This window comes from Peromyscus californicus, unplaced genomic scaffold (assembly GCF_007827085.1).
Source record: "Peromyscus californicus insignis strain IS unplaced genomic scaffold, ASM782708v3 Scaffold_10__1_contigs__length_136768540, whole genome shotgun sequence".
NCBI lineage: Eukaryota > Metazoa > Chordata > Mammalia > Rodentia > Cricetidae > Peromyscus > Peromyscus californicus.
This window is the reverse complement of record NW_026294391.1, coordinates 91,138,887-91,159,095: the sequence shown is the minus strand read 5'-3', so window position 1 is coordinate 91,159,095 and position 20,209 is coordinate 91,138,887. Positions and strand designations below refer to the sequence as shown.

The 20,209-nt window shown below is 35.1% G+C and overlaps 1 protein-coding gene across 2 annotated transcripts in view; it reads right to left on the bottom strand.

The window, feature by feature from the left end:
* Positions 1-20,209, bottom strand: part of Col4a5 (collagen type IV alpha 5 chain) — a 200,462-nt gene that overhangs the window by 126,392 nt on the left and 53,861 nt on the right. For both annotated transcript variants that reach the window (XM_052737125.1, XM_052737134.1), the window contains exons 2-3: positions 6,691-6,750; positions 3,086-3,175 (exon numbers count right to left, since the gene is read on the bottom strand). In XM_052737125.1, coding sequence (XP_052593085.1) covers positions 3,086-3,175; positions 6,691-6,750 — 150 coding nt within the window. The remainder of the gene's footprint in view (positions 1-3,085; positions 3,176-6,690; positions 6,751-20,209) is intronic.

The following is a 20,209-nucleotide window of genomic DNA, read 5'->3' as shown; positions in this document are numbered from 1 at the left end:
AAAAAGAGTTAATCCAAGTTTTACATCTTAGCAGTTATGGCTTATAGCAGCAAACTGTTGAAAACTGCATAATCATGTATAGGGAACTGGTTACAACATTATAGCTTATAGACAATGAAATTGAATGTAGTAAGAATAACATGTTTTGGGTACACTGATATAAAAAAACACAAACTAAGCATGACACATCTTATTTTATAAATAAAGGGGATGAAAGAATGGATATGTACTCAGTGACCAATGAGCACACAGGTGGAAAAGAGATTTTTTTGTATACATTATATTTATCTTGAATAAAATGAATATATTACCCATAAAAATGAACCACATTTTATTCAATAAAGAACTCCTTTGCAACATTACATATATACATTTATACAAATACACATGCATATATATATGTATTATTTTATATATATGTATCTCAGTATCATACTCTAACCAACTGAGCTAAGTGGCCAGTTTATTTTACAAACCTATACTTTCATAAATAGGAGTATACCAGTGAAAAATAATTCTATTTTTTTTTACTTTACACACACACAAATACCCAAGCACACAAAGGTGCACTTTCAGGTGTAGAATCTAAGATGTTTAGAAAGCAGCATATATTCACACTTTATAAATAATGAAAAAGAATTGCAACAAAGGTTAAACTTTATCTGCACAGAAGCACATCTTTATTAACTGTTACACTATCATTAAACAGTCTCAGTTAATGCTAAATTATTTCAAAATCATTTTAACGTAACTTCCTTTAATGAGACACAAATATTTACTCTTAATATGCATGGCATGCAAGAAACTCTGGCCCTGATCCCAGATAAACTCGAACTTAGGAAATATAGCTTTTTCTATGGTTCAAATTACATTCTATTTCAACACATCCATTTCCATAACACAGCTGAAAGTTAATCAATTTGTGTTCCCACTTGAGTTTCACAAGACTGTGCTTAAGTTCCAGTGCATTGTGCTGCTATATTAGTGCTCAATCCCATCAACTTTACTGCTTTTAGATCTCTGGGCTACTTCTTAGGCACTCCTGGGTGGCAAGCATCATTCCGTTGCTCTTGCTGTGTTATAACACCTAGGAAATTCAGTTGAATGGCCCATCTACAAAATTCTATGCAGTCATTTAGAGTCTTAGTATTTCCTTATTGTTCACGTTCTATTCAGTGAATTTTAGCACAGGTCCCATTTACTGCTGGATTCCACAAAGCTATCTTCTCACAATCATGTCATCTTTCTCGCAACATCTAACTTCTGGTATAACTAAATATATATAAAAAGTCTCCATCCATTTAATTTTCCTCCTTATTGGAAAACTACTCAGTGATATTCATTAAAGATATGGTACAGCATCATTATATGAAATAATAAAGCCAGAGAAAAAATGTCATTAAGTCAAATTTTACTTTTTGGGCAAGTGAATAGAACTGGCCCCTCCACATACCACTTTACTAGTCTATTTAATAGAGTGGGGGGGCACTGAATCAAAAGAGCCATTAAAAACTAAAAGACACTTCTCCCAGTCTCAAATTCACTATTATCTTTCCTACATCCCCATCTTAACATACACATGGAGATGCTACCCTTACTCATGGGGGAATATATATATATATATATATATATACATATATATATACATATATATGCACATATATATACACACACATATATATACATATATATATTATATAATCATCCAATTTGTTCTGTTCCTCCAGAGAAGCCTAACTAACACACAAGGTCTATGATAATGATAATGGAGCTTTAATACTCCCTGGTAGGAAGAGGAAAAATGATTCTAGAGACCCTCATCTGAGATTCCAGCTATTGACCCTCCCGCACCCAGAAGCTGCAAGTGATTTAGGGAGATGCCAGAGTACATAGAAAGTTAGGAGGCTAATTCAAAGTGGGACTCAACAGCACCCTCCATGAGATCATTATCCACGATACAGCTGTTTTAGAGTCACCCACACTTCTGCATGCAATCCTTTATTCATGCTCAGTTTATCAAGTCCAATAAACTCATTGTTCTCACCAACTTGGAATTTGGTTAAATCCTACTTTGGTCTGTCATTGGTGTCCATCTTGGGTGAGAAGATGTTTATTTGCATCTCCCCAGGAGAAGTTTAATGTAACAATTCCAACAACCATATACAACAAACAACATCTTCCAAAAAATCTGAATATGGTAGTAATGTCCAAATTACAAAAACAAACAAACAAACAAAACCCACTAAAGTGAAGATCCACCTTTCCTGAGTAACTATAGCTACCACTATTCACCAAAGGAGCGTCTCACCACAGCAAACGGAGAACATCATAAAAATAACTCAACTGGTCAGAGGGGTTGTGGGGGAGGAGATCAATGTCTTGTGGGGACTGCAGCCCTACATCACCATTCCATCTATGGCTCAGAGAACATCGCAGAAAAGGGGACGGAAAGAGTCTTATACCAAGAAGTCCGGTGTGAAACAATCAAGTCTGGAATAATAGCAACATCAATGGACATATTAATGTGGAAATGGGACAATTTTATGGGGTCCCAGTGCTAGACCAAGAACTACAAGCAACTAATGACTGCTTGGAGGAGAATTAGCCTCTCCAGGGGTGCATCCCCTGATTAGCTGTCCAATGAGAATGGTCAGCACTGAAACCATATACATACAAATGACAAAAACAGACTCAGTAGGTTGCATATATATATGTGTGTGTGTGTGTGTGTGTGTGTCTATGCAATACACATGTATTGCATATGTAACTATAATCAAAGAAAAAGAGGTCATCAACATTAGAATGTGGGGGTATGGGAGGAGTTTGAGGGAGGGCAGCTGGGAGGAGCTTGAGAGAGGAGAGGTAAAAGAGAAAAATGCAATCTACTTCAATTAAAATATTTACAAAATAAATACTATGAAAATTAAAGAAAACAGAAAATAACTGTCCCTTTAATTCTGTTGTTCGATTTAAGCAATAATTTCTCATTATAATTCAGTGAGCTTTTAGTTGGATTGACAGTTTTGTCTTACATTTAGGGCAGGTTAATTCCTCTGCTATTGCTGATTGCTAGGGAAACAAATACCTTTTGTCCCCGAGGTCCTGGAGGCCCTTCTGGACCTGGAAATCCTGGCAAACCTGGATGGCCTTCCAAACCTGGAAATCCTCGTTCTCCCTATAATTGAAGAAAAATGGAAAGGAAAGTCATTTACAAACTTTTAAGCACAGGCATAGTTGAATTTCTGAAAGTTCAAGTGACTGTAATATGAAAGCAACTTAATATAATGATACTATATGTCCACAGTATCTACTAACATGGACAAATCCAGAAGATGTGAGGAGAAAAACACAAGTAATCCAAAATATATATATATATATATAATATATAATGGATATAATCTCTTTAGTACTTGTAGAATTAAACAGTATATCACAGATAAAGTGAGAACATAATGGCAAGAGTTTAACCTCAACTCAATTATAAAGAAGAGGGAAACAATTAAGATTTTCACAATTTTAAGAGCTAGATTATCTCAAATTATTGAATGGGCTGTTAGTAGCAGAGCTAGGACTAAAACTCAGACTGAAAGTTTCACTCAGATAGAAAAATAAGAAGGAAAAAAATCTAGTTCCAGTATATTTCCCTAAGTACAAAATAGCTTCATGTTGGCATTTCCGCTGGTATTTAGAGTATATCTCTGTCAAAAATATAGAGTATGCTATGTGCACAGCAGTGTATATCTGGGTTACAGATATAAATAAGAATAAACCAGAGACTGAAAATAGAGGATGCTGGCTGGTGGGGTGGCTAGGCAGGTAAAGATACCTGCCACCAAGCCTAATGACCTGACTGAGTTCAGTCCCCAGGAACCACAGCATGGAAAGAGAGAACTGACTTCTGAAAGTTGTCATCTGACCTCCACTCACTGTGACATATGTACACACACACACAAAAAAAATAAAAATTAATTTTTAAAAATGTGCATTTTAATTGAAATTGAATTACATCATCTATCCCTTCCCTTTCTTCCCTCCAGCTCCTCCCTGGTGCCCACCTTTCAATCCCCTCATACCCTTCCACTCTCAAATTGATAGCCTCTTTTTCTTTAATGATACTTGTTACATATACATATATATGTATATGTATACACAAGTAAAATTTTTAAAAGAAAAGGGAGGAAGCTTAATTATGTTGATATCAATAAGACATTATACCTTTTAATGTTATATCCTGAAATTCTCTCACATTATCACAGAACTTGAGACAGAAAATCAAATAATATACAGTAGCAAAAAGAATTAGAAGAACAATCCTGAGATTTTCAAACGTAGAACATTTGCTAAAGTAAAAAATTATAGCTTTCCTGTGCAAGAAAGAGTTAAAAGTAGGGTTTTCCACCTAATTTCTAAAGTGAATAGTAAGAAAAGCTAACACTAGTCATGTACCTACCTTGGCTTCCTAGGTATTCGTTTAATCCTTTTAAACCATTATAGATTTGTGCTGTAATTTTCACATATTCATAGACTGAATGTGAAATGGTATGCCTATTTCTGAAAGACAAGCTTAAAAAAAACAACCCTGACTTATCCTACCTGTCCTTGCTTAGATTTTTAAAAATTCTTTGTCAAATAGTATTCTTCTCCCTTTGATACCTTTTAAATATTAGTATTACTATAGATTCTTTTATTGACTTCTCTCTTTCCCTGGGAAGTTGAAAATAGTAAAGGAAAGTTCTTATTAGTAACTCTTAAGCATTTTCACAGGCACTTAAAACCGTAAAAATAGCTAGCCTGTGTTGAGAGTTTTCTGTATGCCAGATTCTTCAAATTCCCTCCATGTTTTGTCCTACTTGTTACTCTCCACGACAAGACAAAGTAAAATTGCTATTTCAATTTTATGTGTGAAGTCATGACAGAGAGAAGTTTTAAATTTCTTACTAAATGTAAACTTAATATGCAGACCACAAACTTTATTGTCTCTACCACCTTGGCTTATCTATCTCAGTCAGAAATTACCCTGGATACCACTTTTTCCTTTACTCCTGCATGGAAACAATCATGGCTTCTTCAACCTTGAATTCTTAGTGTCCAATAGAACAAATATTCAGGAAATATCTATTCAATAAATGAACTTCCTTAAAAGGTTAAACAAAATTTTTAGCAAATGCTTTTATCCAAATCCAGAAAAAAGGTGAGATTTCAGATTTTGATAAATTATACAAGGGAAACCTATTTTGTAGTAAGTCTAGTTCATTTATTGTGTAGTGATGAATATGAAATTTACAGTCTCACAAATAGAAGCCAACCATTGGGCACAACCCAGTTATTAAAATGTTAATCGACCGCTTAACCATGACCATGACTCTTTGTAAGCATTTAGCCATCCTTTGTCTTGCAGACTGAGAGGTACAAGCAGTAATAACTACATAAACGTAAATTCACCAAGTGTACTTCCTTTCTTTAAAAGATGATCCCTTCCACTTCCTTTCTTCCCTTATAATCCCAAATGAATACCTTTTAATATTTTGACACTATAGAAAACATTCTTGTTGCAAAGCTACTCCCCTAAACATGTTACTTACATGAGTGTTATGTAGAACATCATTCAGTAACTTTTAATAGGTCTCTGCTAGGGGGCAGTGTGTTACATGGCAGAATGGGGCTTGGAAATAAGATTCTATAAAATAAATAAATGAACTTATTGCCACCAGGACTTTTGACATCTTTCACTATGTTAATGAATACTTCCGTGACTAACTGGTATATTCACTAAAGATGTAGTCACTAACTTTTCTTCATATATAATTAGTAACATCCAGTCATTTACTCATTAAAAAAAGTTTATTGAGTTACGAAGAGAGAAGAGTAATAATGTAAGATCCCCATCTCCTAGTACAATTCTCTTCAGTCTGCAATTCATTATCCTGTTTTAAATTTCTAATTTGGATGTCAGTTACTGACACAAAGACCAAAAGGGGCTGGAAGACAAAAGCCCTCAAGTTAGATGTCATCTGAGGCATATTTTGACTGGACCAAGAGCTAGGATTTCTTCTTACTAAATCTTTAAACATTCCTGTAAGGCTGGGTATGGTGCCTCAGCCTTTAATCTCAGCACTCGGGAGGCATAGGCAGATGGTTGTGTATGAGTTCAAGGTGAGCCAGCCTGATCTACATAGTAAGCTCCAAGCCAACCTGAACTACATAGAGAGATCCTATCTTAACAGAAAACAAAACAATTCACTGGTAAAGTAACAGGTTTCTAGAAAGAATTTTCATCCATTATTCATTTTGTTGATTCTCCCCAATCCCTGCTCCCTGTTCCCTGAACATTTCCTGGTCCTTTCCCCTGCTGCCCCCTAAGATTTTTGGGTTATTTTTCAATAGCTCTTGTGGGTTTTGTTGTTGTTGGGGGTTTTGGTTTTTTTAAGGAACTAGGGATGTGGCACAGTTGTCGATTGCTTGCTTAGCTTGTGCAAAGTCCTGGATCCAATCCCCAGAAAAAAAAAATGCAATAGAACTTCTATGGACCAAGCCTAAAATATTTATTATACAGTGCATTACAGAGAACATGCAATCTAATCTTTGTAAGTTCCCTCTGTAATGCAGTAGAATTCATTGTATTTATTTGTGGACTGATAGAAGCCTAATTTCATTCACGAACAGCATTTGATTGTTTTACTCAGAACGTACCTTTTCCCCTTTTATACCACTGCAGTCACATTTTGATCCAAGAGAACACCCATGGCAGGCCTATAGAAGGAGAAAGGGAAATCATTAAATACAAACTTGAAAGCAAATAAGACTTAGAAGTCAACTGAATGCAACAATTCAACCTTATAGAATCAATACAAGGAAAAATATCTGAAAGGATACATACAAATGACAATGGCATTTTATATCCAAGCTTTTGCTATATGTATTTCTTTTTCAACTTTTCACAATGAGCAAATGAATGTTTTATAATTTTAAACTAATAAGTATCTCTTAAATTTTACATCCCTCTCTCTCTCTCTCTCTCTCTCTCTCTCTCTCTCTCTCTCTCTCTCTCTCTCTCTCTCTCTCTCTGTGTGTGTGTGTGTGTGTGTGTGTGTGTGTGTGTGGTAGTGTGTGTGTATTTGTGTGTGTGTGTGTGTGTGTGTGTGTGTGTGTGTGGTACATGCATGTTGTAGCATGTGTGTGGCGGTAAGAAAACACCATGAAGTTGTTAACCATGTAAGTTTCAGGGATAAAAATCATCCCTTGATAGCCATCTCCTTTACACGCTGAGGAATATATTTTTGTTTTTTGTTTTCATCTTTTCGAGACAGGGTCCTACATAGCCCTGGCCATCCTGCAACTTAATGTGCAGGCCAGGCTTGTCTTGAAATCACAGAGATTCCACTCACTGCCTCTGACTCCTGAGTGCCAGGCTTAAAGTGTGCGCCACCATGTCCAGCTGAGTAATATCTTTTTTAAAGATGCTAACATGAAAAGAAAATTCATATAACATTCTGGTTGATATGGTTTATCACTTGACCAGGCTGTAGGAACACCTCACATGGATCATAGACCATCTAATACTGTATTTTACCTCCTTTTATTCATTGTCCCTCTTCTTTCATCACTAATAGCTCAATTTTTAACCATTCCAAGCTTTGTACAAAGCCTAAATGCTCTGAATTGTGACTAACAAGAAAATTTAACTACACTAGGGAGTGAAATCCTGAAGCCAGAGAATATCTTTCTCTAATATAAAAACACCTAGATAACGAAGAGAGTAAGTGATATCTAGCATACAGAACTATCTTTGACATTATTGTGGAGCTGAAATGCTTAGAAAAACTAATAGTAATTAGAATGATATATACAGATAGTGCAGTATTTATGTATAAAAAAAGAAGAACACATTTTGTCAAACCAACTACTAAAAACCTTTGCACAAGGAAAATATAAAACATTGCTAATCACTGTTCCATCTTCAGAGCCCATGGTTTAAAATGTAAGCCAGCCTCTTGTGTTGTCTTCCAAGTTTTCCTTTCACTAGTCCTTACTGGAGAACTTCCCAAAATTCTTATCAATTAACTATGGCTCAAACTAGAAGACACCATCCTGATGAAACCTGTTTTCTTGATTATAAAGGAAAGCCAAAATGGTGTAATGATAGAAGTATCTCTCACACTGCAAGAATGTGTTCCAATAAAAGTATACACTGATACTTCAACTTAAAATCTGTTATTGTTCTGGATAGGGTTTTTGTTGTTGTTTTGTTTTGTTTTGTCAACTTGACAAGGAAAGGGGAAATCGAATGGAGAAAATGACCCCTGTAGGAAACCCTATGCAGCATTATTTTTTCATAAATGATTGATTTGGGAGGGCCCAGCCCACTGTAAAAAGTGCCATTCCTGGACAGGTGCTCATGAGTTGTATAGGAAAGTAGGATGAGTAAGCCACAAGAACAAACTAGTAAGCAGCACTCCTCCATGGACTCTACTTCAGTTCCTGCCTCCAGGTTCCTGCCTTGAGTTCCTGTGCTGACTTCCCTCAATGATTGACAGTGACTGGGTCATGAAATCAACATAAACCCTCTCCTCTCCAAGTTGCTTTTGGTCATGGTATTTATCACAGTAATAGAAAGCATATTAGTTACACATTCATTACTATACATAGGTACTTAGATTATACTCTGTTTTCAGTATTACATGTTAATTTATAACTCCATCAGGTTTATCTAGGTGTAATCATTCATCAAATAAAAAGCATTATTATTGAAGACAAAAAAACTTGTTAGGCACAAAGATATTAATATAAATAAACCCATGTAATTTTGGCTTATGCAAAGATAAATTATTGGTTCTAAACTATGAATTTACAAAATTTACAAGCCACATATTCACAAATTCTTGAGAAAGGAGTAGTCAATACTCATAATACCTGAATTAGGTTGTAAATGTTGTCAACAGTTAATTGCACTATTAAGAGAGAGTAATGCTCATCCACAATGGCTACTAATATGAGAATAATATTTGACATTAGGAAGTGTATCTACAATTAAAGTATGAAATATATGCACATGAGATTTTGTTATAAATATAAAAAGACATCTTTTTGCATTTTCAGACATTTGAATCCAGAGATCTTTCCACCAAGTACAGAGTGCAGTAATGAAAATAATGAAAAACAGCCTAATAGAATTTTATTATACAAACAAAAACAACATAAATTCCCATTATACATATATTTCACCTCTCAATATCTGACCATAACACATAAATCTTAAAATATAATTTATGAACAAATGAAACATTTTATATTCTTGTATGGTTATATGCAATGTTTCTCAAGATTAATGATTTCATCATATTAAACTTCTTTATCAACTAACATGAAGTATATTTTAGAGAACACTCCTTAAAACACATAAGAATTATAGAAAAAATGTTTGAAATTAATTTAAAATTTTAAGTTATAATCTATTTATACCAAATAGGTTATAAAAGAACTGTTACTCGGGTTAAAAAAAAAAAAGACCACTATAAAGCCAAGCCATTGTAATACACACAGCAACCACTAGATGCCACTTTCCATGCAGTTATTAATGGGAAGGAAATGGCCCTAATTAGACCTCTCCTTAGGTGGAACAGCTTTTCGTTTTTAAGCAGCGTCTATTCATATTGACAAGGTACCTAATAAGCACAAAGCACAATGGTATGTCTATGAGTGGCACAAAAATATGTAGACCTGTGTGTTTGCTGCCTTTAAGGAACTTGAAACCTAGTTTTTAAGAATCTAGACATAAACAAATGAAACTAATTAAAATTCAGTGGAATAATGCTATAGCAGTAATGAAAAAAGTAATAACATGCAAGAACTATATCCTGATCTTTCTATAGCAAGTCAATCGTTATGAGACCATGGAGAAGTTGTCTACATACTCTAGGGTTTGTTTCTCATTTATAAAATGACAGACATAGATAATATTATTTTGCTCAGTAGATTCAAGCTTTAATTATAGTTCTATAGGATTCACCAAGTAAAAGAAAATGACTGGTATCCATGGTTATCACAGTTAATAAAGATACCTCCCTCGAGGCTAAGAATTGTTAACACTTGGAAGGTAGGCAGAAAATCTTTGTAGACTAGGCAAAAAAAAATAAGATTACACCAAGCAATATGATGAAAGACAATTTGGGTGAGGCAAATAGTGAGATAAAATGAACATTACATTGCTGTGGAATGTTCTGTATGGCAAATGTGTTGCTCTGATTGGTTAGTAAATAAAACACTGATTGGTCAGTAGTCAGGCAGGAGGAAGTATAGGCAGGACAAGGAGGAGAATTCTGGGGAGTGGAAGGCTGAGTCAGAGACACTGCCAGGTGCCACAATGACAAACAGCATGTGAAGATGCCGGTAAGCCATGGGCCAGGTGGCAAGGTACAGATTTATAGAAATGGATTAATTTAAGATATAAGAACAGTTAGCAAGAAGCCTGCCATGGCCATACAGTTTGTAAGCAATATAAGCCTCTGTATTTACTTGGTTGGGTCTGAGCGGCTATGGGACTGGCGGGTGTCAGAGATTTGTCCTGACTGTGGGCCAAGCAGGAAAATTCTAGCTACATTACATATCTCAGTTTAAAAGATTTCCTAAGTCTACATGAAAAGTATAATAGGAAGGTATTGCTTGTTAGCTTCTTTTTGAGACAGAGTTTATATCCCAGACTAACATGGAACTTGTACTACTCTTGCTTCAGACTCTCAAGTGCTAGAGTGGTAGCATGGTCATCAATCCTAGCTTCATCTTTTCAATACCGTGGCACAAAGTTTATTTCTACAAAATCATAGATGGTTGTTAATGAATGATAATTATGGATCTATAGTAATATTTTTGGTTTTTATTCTATGAGAAAATATCAAAATAAAAATTAAGGAAGGTTTATATTACCACACATTAAAATATATCATAAAACTATAATAATTAAAACAGTATGGAACTGCTCCAAGATTTATTGCTCAAAAACAATCCTTTAGTATATGGTATTAGGATAAGTATTGAAAATAATAGTAATTTTAGGTCTTAAAATATGAAAATAAAAAACAGATTAGAATATTACCTGAAATGTTTTGGCATTTTTATCTTTTGCAGATTGGCACATTTGTATATAGATAATGAAATATTTTGAGGGTAAGACTCAAGTCTAAACATAAAGTACATTTATATTTCTTATATACCCCAAGCAGTGCCACCAAATGGGAGCCAAGTGTTCAAAAAAATTAGAGCCTATGGGGGACATTTCTCCCTCAAGCCACTACTTTTAGATACTAAAAAAAAGAAAAATCCAGATTATCTGCTCACATCTTAGGATTTGGAGCTAAGAACTTCAGATAAGATAGAATGTGACATTCGTCTTTCTAAATCTGTGTTATCTCGTTCCATATGATCTTTTCTAGTTCTATCCATCTATCTGACAATACTCATGATTTCACTTTTATTTACAACTGAGTAGTTTTCCATAGTGGATATGTACCACATTTTCATTATTCATTCGTAAGATGAAGAACAATTCAGGTTGTTTTTATTTTTAGCTATTTTGAATAGAGCAGAAATGAACATGACTGAGCAAGTATCTGTGGAATAAGATGTTGAGTCATTTGACCACATGCCAAGGAGTAGTATTCCTGAGTCATATGATAGATTTATTTTTACATTTTGAGGATTCTCCACACTGATTCCCAGAGTGGCTGGACCAGTTTGCAACCCCAGCAACAGTGAGCAGCAGATCTCCCTTCCAATTCTATTCAGCATTTGTTGTCAGTTGTTTTGTTGGTCTTTACCAGTCTGACTGGGGTAAGGTAAAATCTCAACTTCTTTTTTAAACCTCATTTCTCCATTGGCTAGGTACAATGAACATTTTGTGAAATGTTTCTTTGCCATTTTATTCTTCTTTTGAGACCTCTCTTTTCATGTCCCAGGCCCATTTTAGAAAGGGTCATTTTTGTTTGTTTGACTGTTTTTTTTTTAATTTTTTGTATATTCTGAATATTAACTTTCTGTCAGATGTACAGCTGGCAAAGAGTCTCTCCCATTCTGTGGGCTCTCTCTTCATCTGGTTGATTGTTTCTTTAACTCTGCAGAAAGTTCATTTGTCATTTTTTTGGCATTAATTCTTGGATAAATGGAGTCTTATTAAGAAAGTCCTTTCTTATATCTATATCATATAGGATAGTTTCTGTATTTTCTGCTAGAAGTTTCAGTGTTTCAGGTTTCAAGTTGAGGTCTTTGATCCCTTTTGAGTTAGTTTTTGAGAAAGATGATAAATGCAGGTCTAATTTCCAGGTTTTATTAATAGTACAATTTTATTTGTAATTTTTTAGATTAAAACTTAATTACACTTCTCCCTCCAAACTATCCCATATGCTCTTCCATACTCTCCTTCAAATTCACAGACACCTCGTTTTCCCATCACTATTCATTGAAGATTCTTTTGTCCAGCTCATGTTTTGTCATCTCTGTCAAATATAAAGTGGCTGAATTCTAGCTCATCCTATTTTGTTCCATTGCTCTACATGTCTTTTCTTTTTGCCAGTACCATATTGTTTTTATTACAATCGCTCTGTAATACATCTTGACTTCTGGAATGGTAATCTCTGAAGCATTGTTCTTTTTGCTCAAGATTGTATTTGGCTATCCTGGGTCTTTTATGACTCCATATGTGTTTTAACTTTTTTTTCTTAAAATGGAAAACACATTGAAAAGGTAAAATTATAAAAAAAAATTAAAAGCAAACATTGGAATACATATTCCCGGTATTTGCTTAGTCAGTCCCTTTTAGGAAATTCATCAAAAGGGCAAGCTGCTTTTGAAAAGGGTCAGAGTTTAATTGCCAGCACCCATGACAGAGGCTCACAACCACATGGAACTCCAGCTCTAGGGGAATCTAGAACCTCTTCTGGCCTCCACAGACACTCATGTGCACATGGCATTTAGTCACACAGCTACAGATACACACACACACACACACAGAAATAAAAGAAATACAAGTCTTTCTTAGAAATTTTAAAGCTATCAGAATTAAAAAGTGAAAATACTTGATAGGTGAAGTATATTTATAAATCATATTTCTCATAAAGGAGAATATATATACAAATATATAAAGGGACCTCATAACTTATTATGAATGCAAATACTCCAATTTTAAAATGGGCAACAAATGTTAATCGTAATTTATTTTAAAAAGACAGATACAAAAAGCATGTGCAAACATAGCATCATTAGCCATTAGGGAGAAGAAAACCGGAAACATTTTGAAGTATCAATTCATACATTATTACCTAGCTCTAATGAAAAAGATAGACAATAATAACATCTACTAAGGATGGAGTCTAGATAAAACCCCCATACATTGCTGGTGGGTTTGCAGAATGATATAACCATTTTAGAACAGTCTAGCAGTTAATAAAATAAACATAATTACCAAACTCTTCCATTCTTAGGCATATATCCAAGAAAATTAGAAAATGTCTATAAAACACCTTATATATGACTATTCATAAATCATTACAAATAATATTCCAAAGGATAAAAAACAACCCAGATATCCATCAAGATGAAATTATTAAATAATACGTAGTATACACAGTCAATGAAATACCATTTGACAAGAAAGAGGAGGGAAATATTGTTTCATGCTACAACATTCATGTACTTTGGAAACACTGTGTCAAGTATAAACACAAATACAAAATTTCCCATTGACATGAGTTTACTTATGTTAAATGTTGAGAATAGATAGAACTATAGAAACAAGTAGAATGGTAGTTGCCTGTGACTGGTGTTAATGGGAAGAGAAAGTTAAGGGATGTGGTTTTCTTACCATATTGATAAAAATGTTCTAAAATTCATTTGGGTGATGGCTGTAAAATTCTGTACATACTCTACAAAACTACTGAACATATGCTTTAAATGGACAAACTGAAAAGTGTTTAAATTATATATCAAAGATGCTGTTAAAACTCATGTAAAGGAATAAAATATAGGAAGATACACAGTCAGCAACTAAGAAGAGGTTAAGACATTTCTCTACTTGAAAACTAACAAGTAAGTTTTGCCCCAGTGTTATGGGATAGTTCTAAAAATGTCAGACTTGTGAATCAGACATAAGAATGTATTACTCAAAGCCATATTCTGGGCTTCCCTAAGCTGCCGTTTCCACAGGGTAATGCTAAGCAGACAGTATGAACCTTCACACAGGTCATATTGCTGGCTGTTGCTGAAGAGAAACCAGGTATTTAAAGAACTTACTTATCTCACAAGGAGCAGGAACTGTATTCTTGAGATCTTGTTTTATTATTCTATTAGGTAAACATAACTGGCTTTTCTTGCAAAGGGAGATAACTATCACTAGTTCTCAAGTCATTTATTATAAAACATCCTTGAAAGTAAAGTTCACTGGGAGGACAGCTTCTCTCCTCCCAAGATGTACAGAGGAGGTCCATGGAAAATTTTCATCAAAATTTTATCTTGAAATTTGAAATTTTAAGAGAATAAACAAAAGCAGGACATAAACAACTATAAAAGACACGATCCTTTAAAATGATTAATTTTCTCAAGGGTAATAAATTATTAGTAATTAATGTAAGGCATGATTTGTGATGAGGCTGTTAGGTACATGGTGTCATGCTGTCAGTAAGTTACTTTTAAATAATCATTGAACATGCACACACATAGAAATACTAGGCAGCAAGAGTAAGAAGTATAAGGCAAATACAGCAAAACACTGACAGATACTGAGTCTATATGAAGATGTAATTGTTTTCATTACGTATTCCTACTATGTTTTGAAAATGCTACTAAAATCTTAGGCAAGAACCTTGAGAAAAACGTTGGAAACAAATATCCTTAGAACTTCAAAAAAGGAAGCAAATTTCAGAATGTATGCTATGATATTTATCAGAGACATCAAAAGCCTAAGATTACATAGAAAGGTTGAAATAAAAGATGAAAAAGCTATGCACAATAATACCCAAAGAAAGCTGGTATCACTGTATTAATTTTAGACAAAATGGATTTTAAGGCAGAACACATTACAAAAGATAAAACAAAGTCACTTCAGAATGATAAAAGATTTGGTTCACAAGGAAGATTTTCTTTAAAATACCTTAAATTATACACATTAATAACATCTCCAAAATACATAAAATAAAAACCAACAGATTTATAAAGGCACACAAATCTATGTAGCTGGAGATCTTAAACAAATCTCTCACAACTGACTGGTATAACACGTAAACAAAATAATCTGTAAGGACATACAAACATTTGAACATGACTAATGAACTTATTCTAATGGACTTCTATAATGCAATGTATCCATCAAATGACAAACACAAATTTATATGAGATAAATCCTAGAAATTTATTAAAATTGACCATACACTGTTCTTTAATTTGAACAAATGTAAAAGGTCAGAGATCATACACAACATAATACTTAACCATAATGTTATTGAGCTTAAGTACAGGATTCAAATCTAACTGAACAATATCAGAGAACAGAACAGATAAAATTAGTCTAATTTTGTTACCAAACTTACATAAGACTGAATGTGAAAGATAAATTACAGATTTATTTTACCAAAGAGTATAGATGTAGAAATGCTACATAAAACATGATGAAGTTGGACTAAACAGAGCGCTGGCAATTTTTGAAAGGAAAGGAAAGTTTGGGAAAGAAACACAGATGCCACTCAGGTTAAATGACTAAAGGGATAGAAAATTCAAAAGAATTTCTTCAGAGAATGGGGTTTTTTATTTAATTTAATTTAATTTTACAATACAATTCAGTTCTACATATCAGCCATGGATTCCCTTGTTCTCCCCCCTCCCGCCCCCCTCACCTTCCCCCCAGCTCACCCCCCATTCCCACCTCCTCCAGGGCAAAGCCTCCCCCACGGACTATCAACCTGGACTATCAACCTGGTAGACTCAGTCCAGGCAGGTCCAGTCCCCTCCTCCCAGGCTGAGCCAAGCGACCCTGTATAAGGCCCAGGTTTCAAATAGCCAACTCATGCAATGAGCACAGGACCCGGTCCCACTGCCTGGATGCCTCCCAAACAGATCAAGCCAATCGACTATCTCACCCATTCAGAGGGCCTGATCCAGTGGGGACCCCTCAGCCATTGGTTCATAGTTCATGTGTTTCCATTCGTTTGGCCATTTGTCCCTGTGCTTTATCCAACCTTGGTCTCAACAATTCTCGCTCATATAAACCCTCCTCATTCTCACTAATTGGACTCCCAGAGATCCACCCAGGGCCTAGCCATGGATCTCTGCATCCAGATCCCTCAGTCATTGGATGGGGTTTCTAGCACGTAATACAGTACTGTGTCATCCTAACATGTAATGGCTCTTCTTTTGAGTTTAAGACTCGATTAGAAGACATTATTTTAGTTTATTTTTCATTTTGTTATGTGTGTGGATGTTTTGCCTCCATGGATGTCTGAGCGCCACTTATGGGCCTGGTGCCCACAAAGGTCAGAAGAGGGCATTAGATACCTCGGAACTGGAGTTAAAGATGGTTGTGAGCTGCCATATGGGTGCTAGAAACTGAACCTAGTTCCTGTAGAAGAGCATCCAATGTTCTTAAATGCTGATCCATCTCTCTAAGCCAAGACATTATTTTAAATGGAATTTTTAGAAACAAGTTGTCTTGAACCTGATAACATAACACAAAATCTCCACTGGAAGAACAATTGTTAATCACTTATTGTTGAATTCAAAGCTAAAACTTTTGGATATTTTTGTACAACCTTTCATTGATATCCTGCCACAAGCCATAAATACATCATATCTCTTTATAATAAATGCTAACAATAAAATGGTGTTAAAGGAGTTGTAATAGATCTTATAAATTAACTAATGTACTCCTATCATTTAAAATGTGAAAAAATGCAGAGCCCATCAGTAGCAGAGGCAGAGCCAGCACTATTCCCCTGACTTCTCCAATATTTCCAGTTGATTCTCATTTTTCCCAAATTCTGAGCAAAAGCCAAGACATTTTGCCAGATTTTCTATGAAGAGGAAATATTTTCTTCTCACTGTAATGAAAGTTTTCTTTAAAAATGAAATTATTGATGAACACATTAATCAGTTGGAAAGCCTTTTAACCAAAACAGCACCTGCCAGTTTCTCCATATTTAGAGCAAAAACATTAAGTGACTCACTAAAATATGATGTAGGAGCAGGGGAGGTTGTTCAGTGGGTACAGCACTTCCATACAAATGTGAGGAACTGAGATCAAATTCTCACCACTTATCAGTGCTACAGTAGTGGGTATCTGCCATCCCAGTGCTTCTTCAGCAAGATGAGGGGTAGAGACAGGAGAATTCCTAGAAGCTCACAAGGCCAGCTAGCCTGCTGTATGCAGAACAGCAACAGATAACAGAGGCCCTGCCTCAACCAAGATGAAAAGTGAAAACCAACACCAGAAGTTGCTCTCTCACCTCTGAAGGCATAGAGTGGCACACACATATCCACACACAGACACACATGCATCACACACAAAAATACAACAATGCACACATGTAAAATTAAATGTTGATACCTATAAGTAATTCACAATTATAACATATAACTTACTACTGCTACTTCACTTCTTATTAAAACTTTGAAATTTATGGGGATAGTTGAAGAATAACGTATTTTTTCTATTTGAGAAACTTTGTTGCTGTTATTTATTCAGTGGAGAACAGGTTGGGATTGGAAAAAAAAGAAGGAAGGTTATAGAAGAAGGCCTATAAACTCACATTGATCAAAGTGTGCCCTAAGGTTTGAAGACATCTGTGGTGATTTGAAAGAAAATGACCCCCAAAGGAAATGACACTATCAGGAAAATTGGCTTTTTGGAGCAGGTGTGGTCTTGTTGGAGGAAGTGTATCACAGTAGAGGTGGGCTTTGAGGTCTCATATATGCTCAAGCTGTGCCAAGTGAGACAGTCCACTTCCTGTTGCCTCCACAGATGTAGAACTCTCAGCTCCTTCTCTAGCACCATGTCTGCCTGCATGCTTCCATGTCCCACCATGATGATAATGGACTGAACCTCTGAAACTGTAAGCCACCCCAACTAAATGATTTCCTTTATAAGGAAATTGCCATGGTCATGGTGTCTTTTCACAGCAATAGAAAATCTAACTAAGACAACATCAATTAACAAATGACAGCATTTCTAACACTTACTCTGGATTATTTACCAGTTACTTCATTACGAATACTGTAATCTTAAGTATCCACAGACAAGTTTCTTAGATTAGCAACTGTAACTTTACATTTGGTGCAAGAAAGACAAGCCTATTCCTTGAATTAAGTGGTTTTTTTTAAATTTTAACTTTTATAAAGATGTATTTATTTTTAAATTTATTTTATGTGTATAAATATGTGCCTGCACATGTGTATATCACATGTATGGGATACTAATGTAGAACAGGTAAGGCTACAGATCTGGAACTGGAGTTACAGGCAGTTGTGAGGCACCTAATGTGAGTTCTGGGAACTGAACCTGGGTCCTCTGAGTTCTCTTAGCTGCTGAGACATCTGTCCAGCCATTGGGTAATTATTTTATTTACAAGTACTACTAGACAGAACTTACGTGAAATGGCACTCACTTTTTTTAGTAATTAGGTTAGATAAATAGGACTTCTATATACAAAAATTACCTAGTCTAATTTATGTTCATTGTTACCTCAAACTTGGGGTAAGAGGTCGGTCTTGGTTCAGGTAGCTTGTATTTGGTTCCTATACATTTTTTGAGACAACATCTCATATAGCCCAGGTTATCAAAGTTTCTGTGTACATGACAATGACTTTGAATTCTTGAGCCTCACGACCCACCAAGTACGGGAATTGGAAGTATCCACCATCATACCTGGCTCCTTTGTTTCTTATGTTATCATCATAGAGTGCATTTTTAACAAATGTCATTCTAACTTAGGGTAATATTTATATATGGAAATCCCATTATGCATGAAGCCCTGGGTTCAATCTCCAGCCAAATTATACTAATAGCAAATTAAACTTAATAATTTTAAAGAAATGAACACTTAAACTCTAAAAATCAAAGATATTTGAGAAAGTCTCTTACTGGGTTCTACAGTTGTTTTACAGAAATTAAAATGTTTACTATCATCGTATGAGTCTGCATTAATTAATATAGAACTGTTTCAGGAAAGCCTCATATTGTAAATGACTGTCTTCCAATATTTTTAGCTTGGAGTATGCCAAATTTAATTTTAAAAAGTTATTTGGAGAGGTTATTGGAGAGGTTTCTAAGTGATTAACACACTTGTTGCTTTTGCAGAAGATCTAGATTTGGTTCCCAGAACTCACAACCATCTATAACTCCAGTTCCAGTGAATATAATATGATGCCCTTATCTGACCTCCATGGGCATCAGGTGCACATATGATACATGTGCACACATGTTCGCGTGTGCACACACACACACACACAGAGAGAGAGAGAGAGAGAGAGAGAGAGAGAGAGAGAGAGAGAGAGAGAGAGAGAGAGAGAGAGGAAAGGAGAGAGACACAGACAACGCACACACACACACACACACAATAAAATACATAAATACAAAAAAAAGGTTTTTTGGTGATAGAATCTTGCTACATAATTCAGGCTGAATCTGGAACTTGCTAATTTGTCCATACTGTTTCCAAACTTGCAATCTTTCTTCCTCAGTGTCCTCAGTACTGGGTGTTCAATGTGTTCCTTCATGTGTGTTATATAATAGCTCTATCACAGAACTACATCACCACCAATTTTTATTTATTTGAAGTCAGGGTACTCCAATGTTGCTCAGGTCATCCTTGAAATTGCAATTCTCCTGCCTCAGCTTCCAGAGTAGCTGAGATTATAGGGTTGTGCTAGAACCTCCAGTTATAAATTTTATTTATTTTAAACTAATATGAAAATCTTGTAAATATTAATAGAGTAATATAATGGCCTGATGCATGTATACATTATTGTGATTCTTAATATTGATTATTAATGTGACAGGATCTGCAATCACCAAGGAGACAAACTTCTAAGTATCATTGTGAGGGAGTGTATAGCTTGTGTTGAGGTGGGAAAACAGACCCTAAATGTCAGGAGCATGATTCCACTGGCTAAGATCCTGGTTGCAATAAAAAAAGGAGAAAGAAGCCTGTGTACTAGAATTCATCTCTCTGCTTCTAGA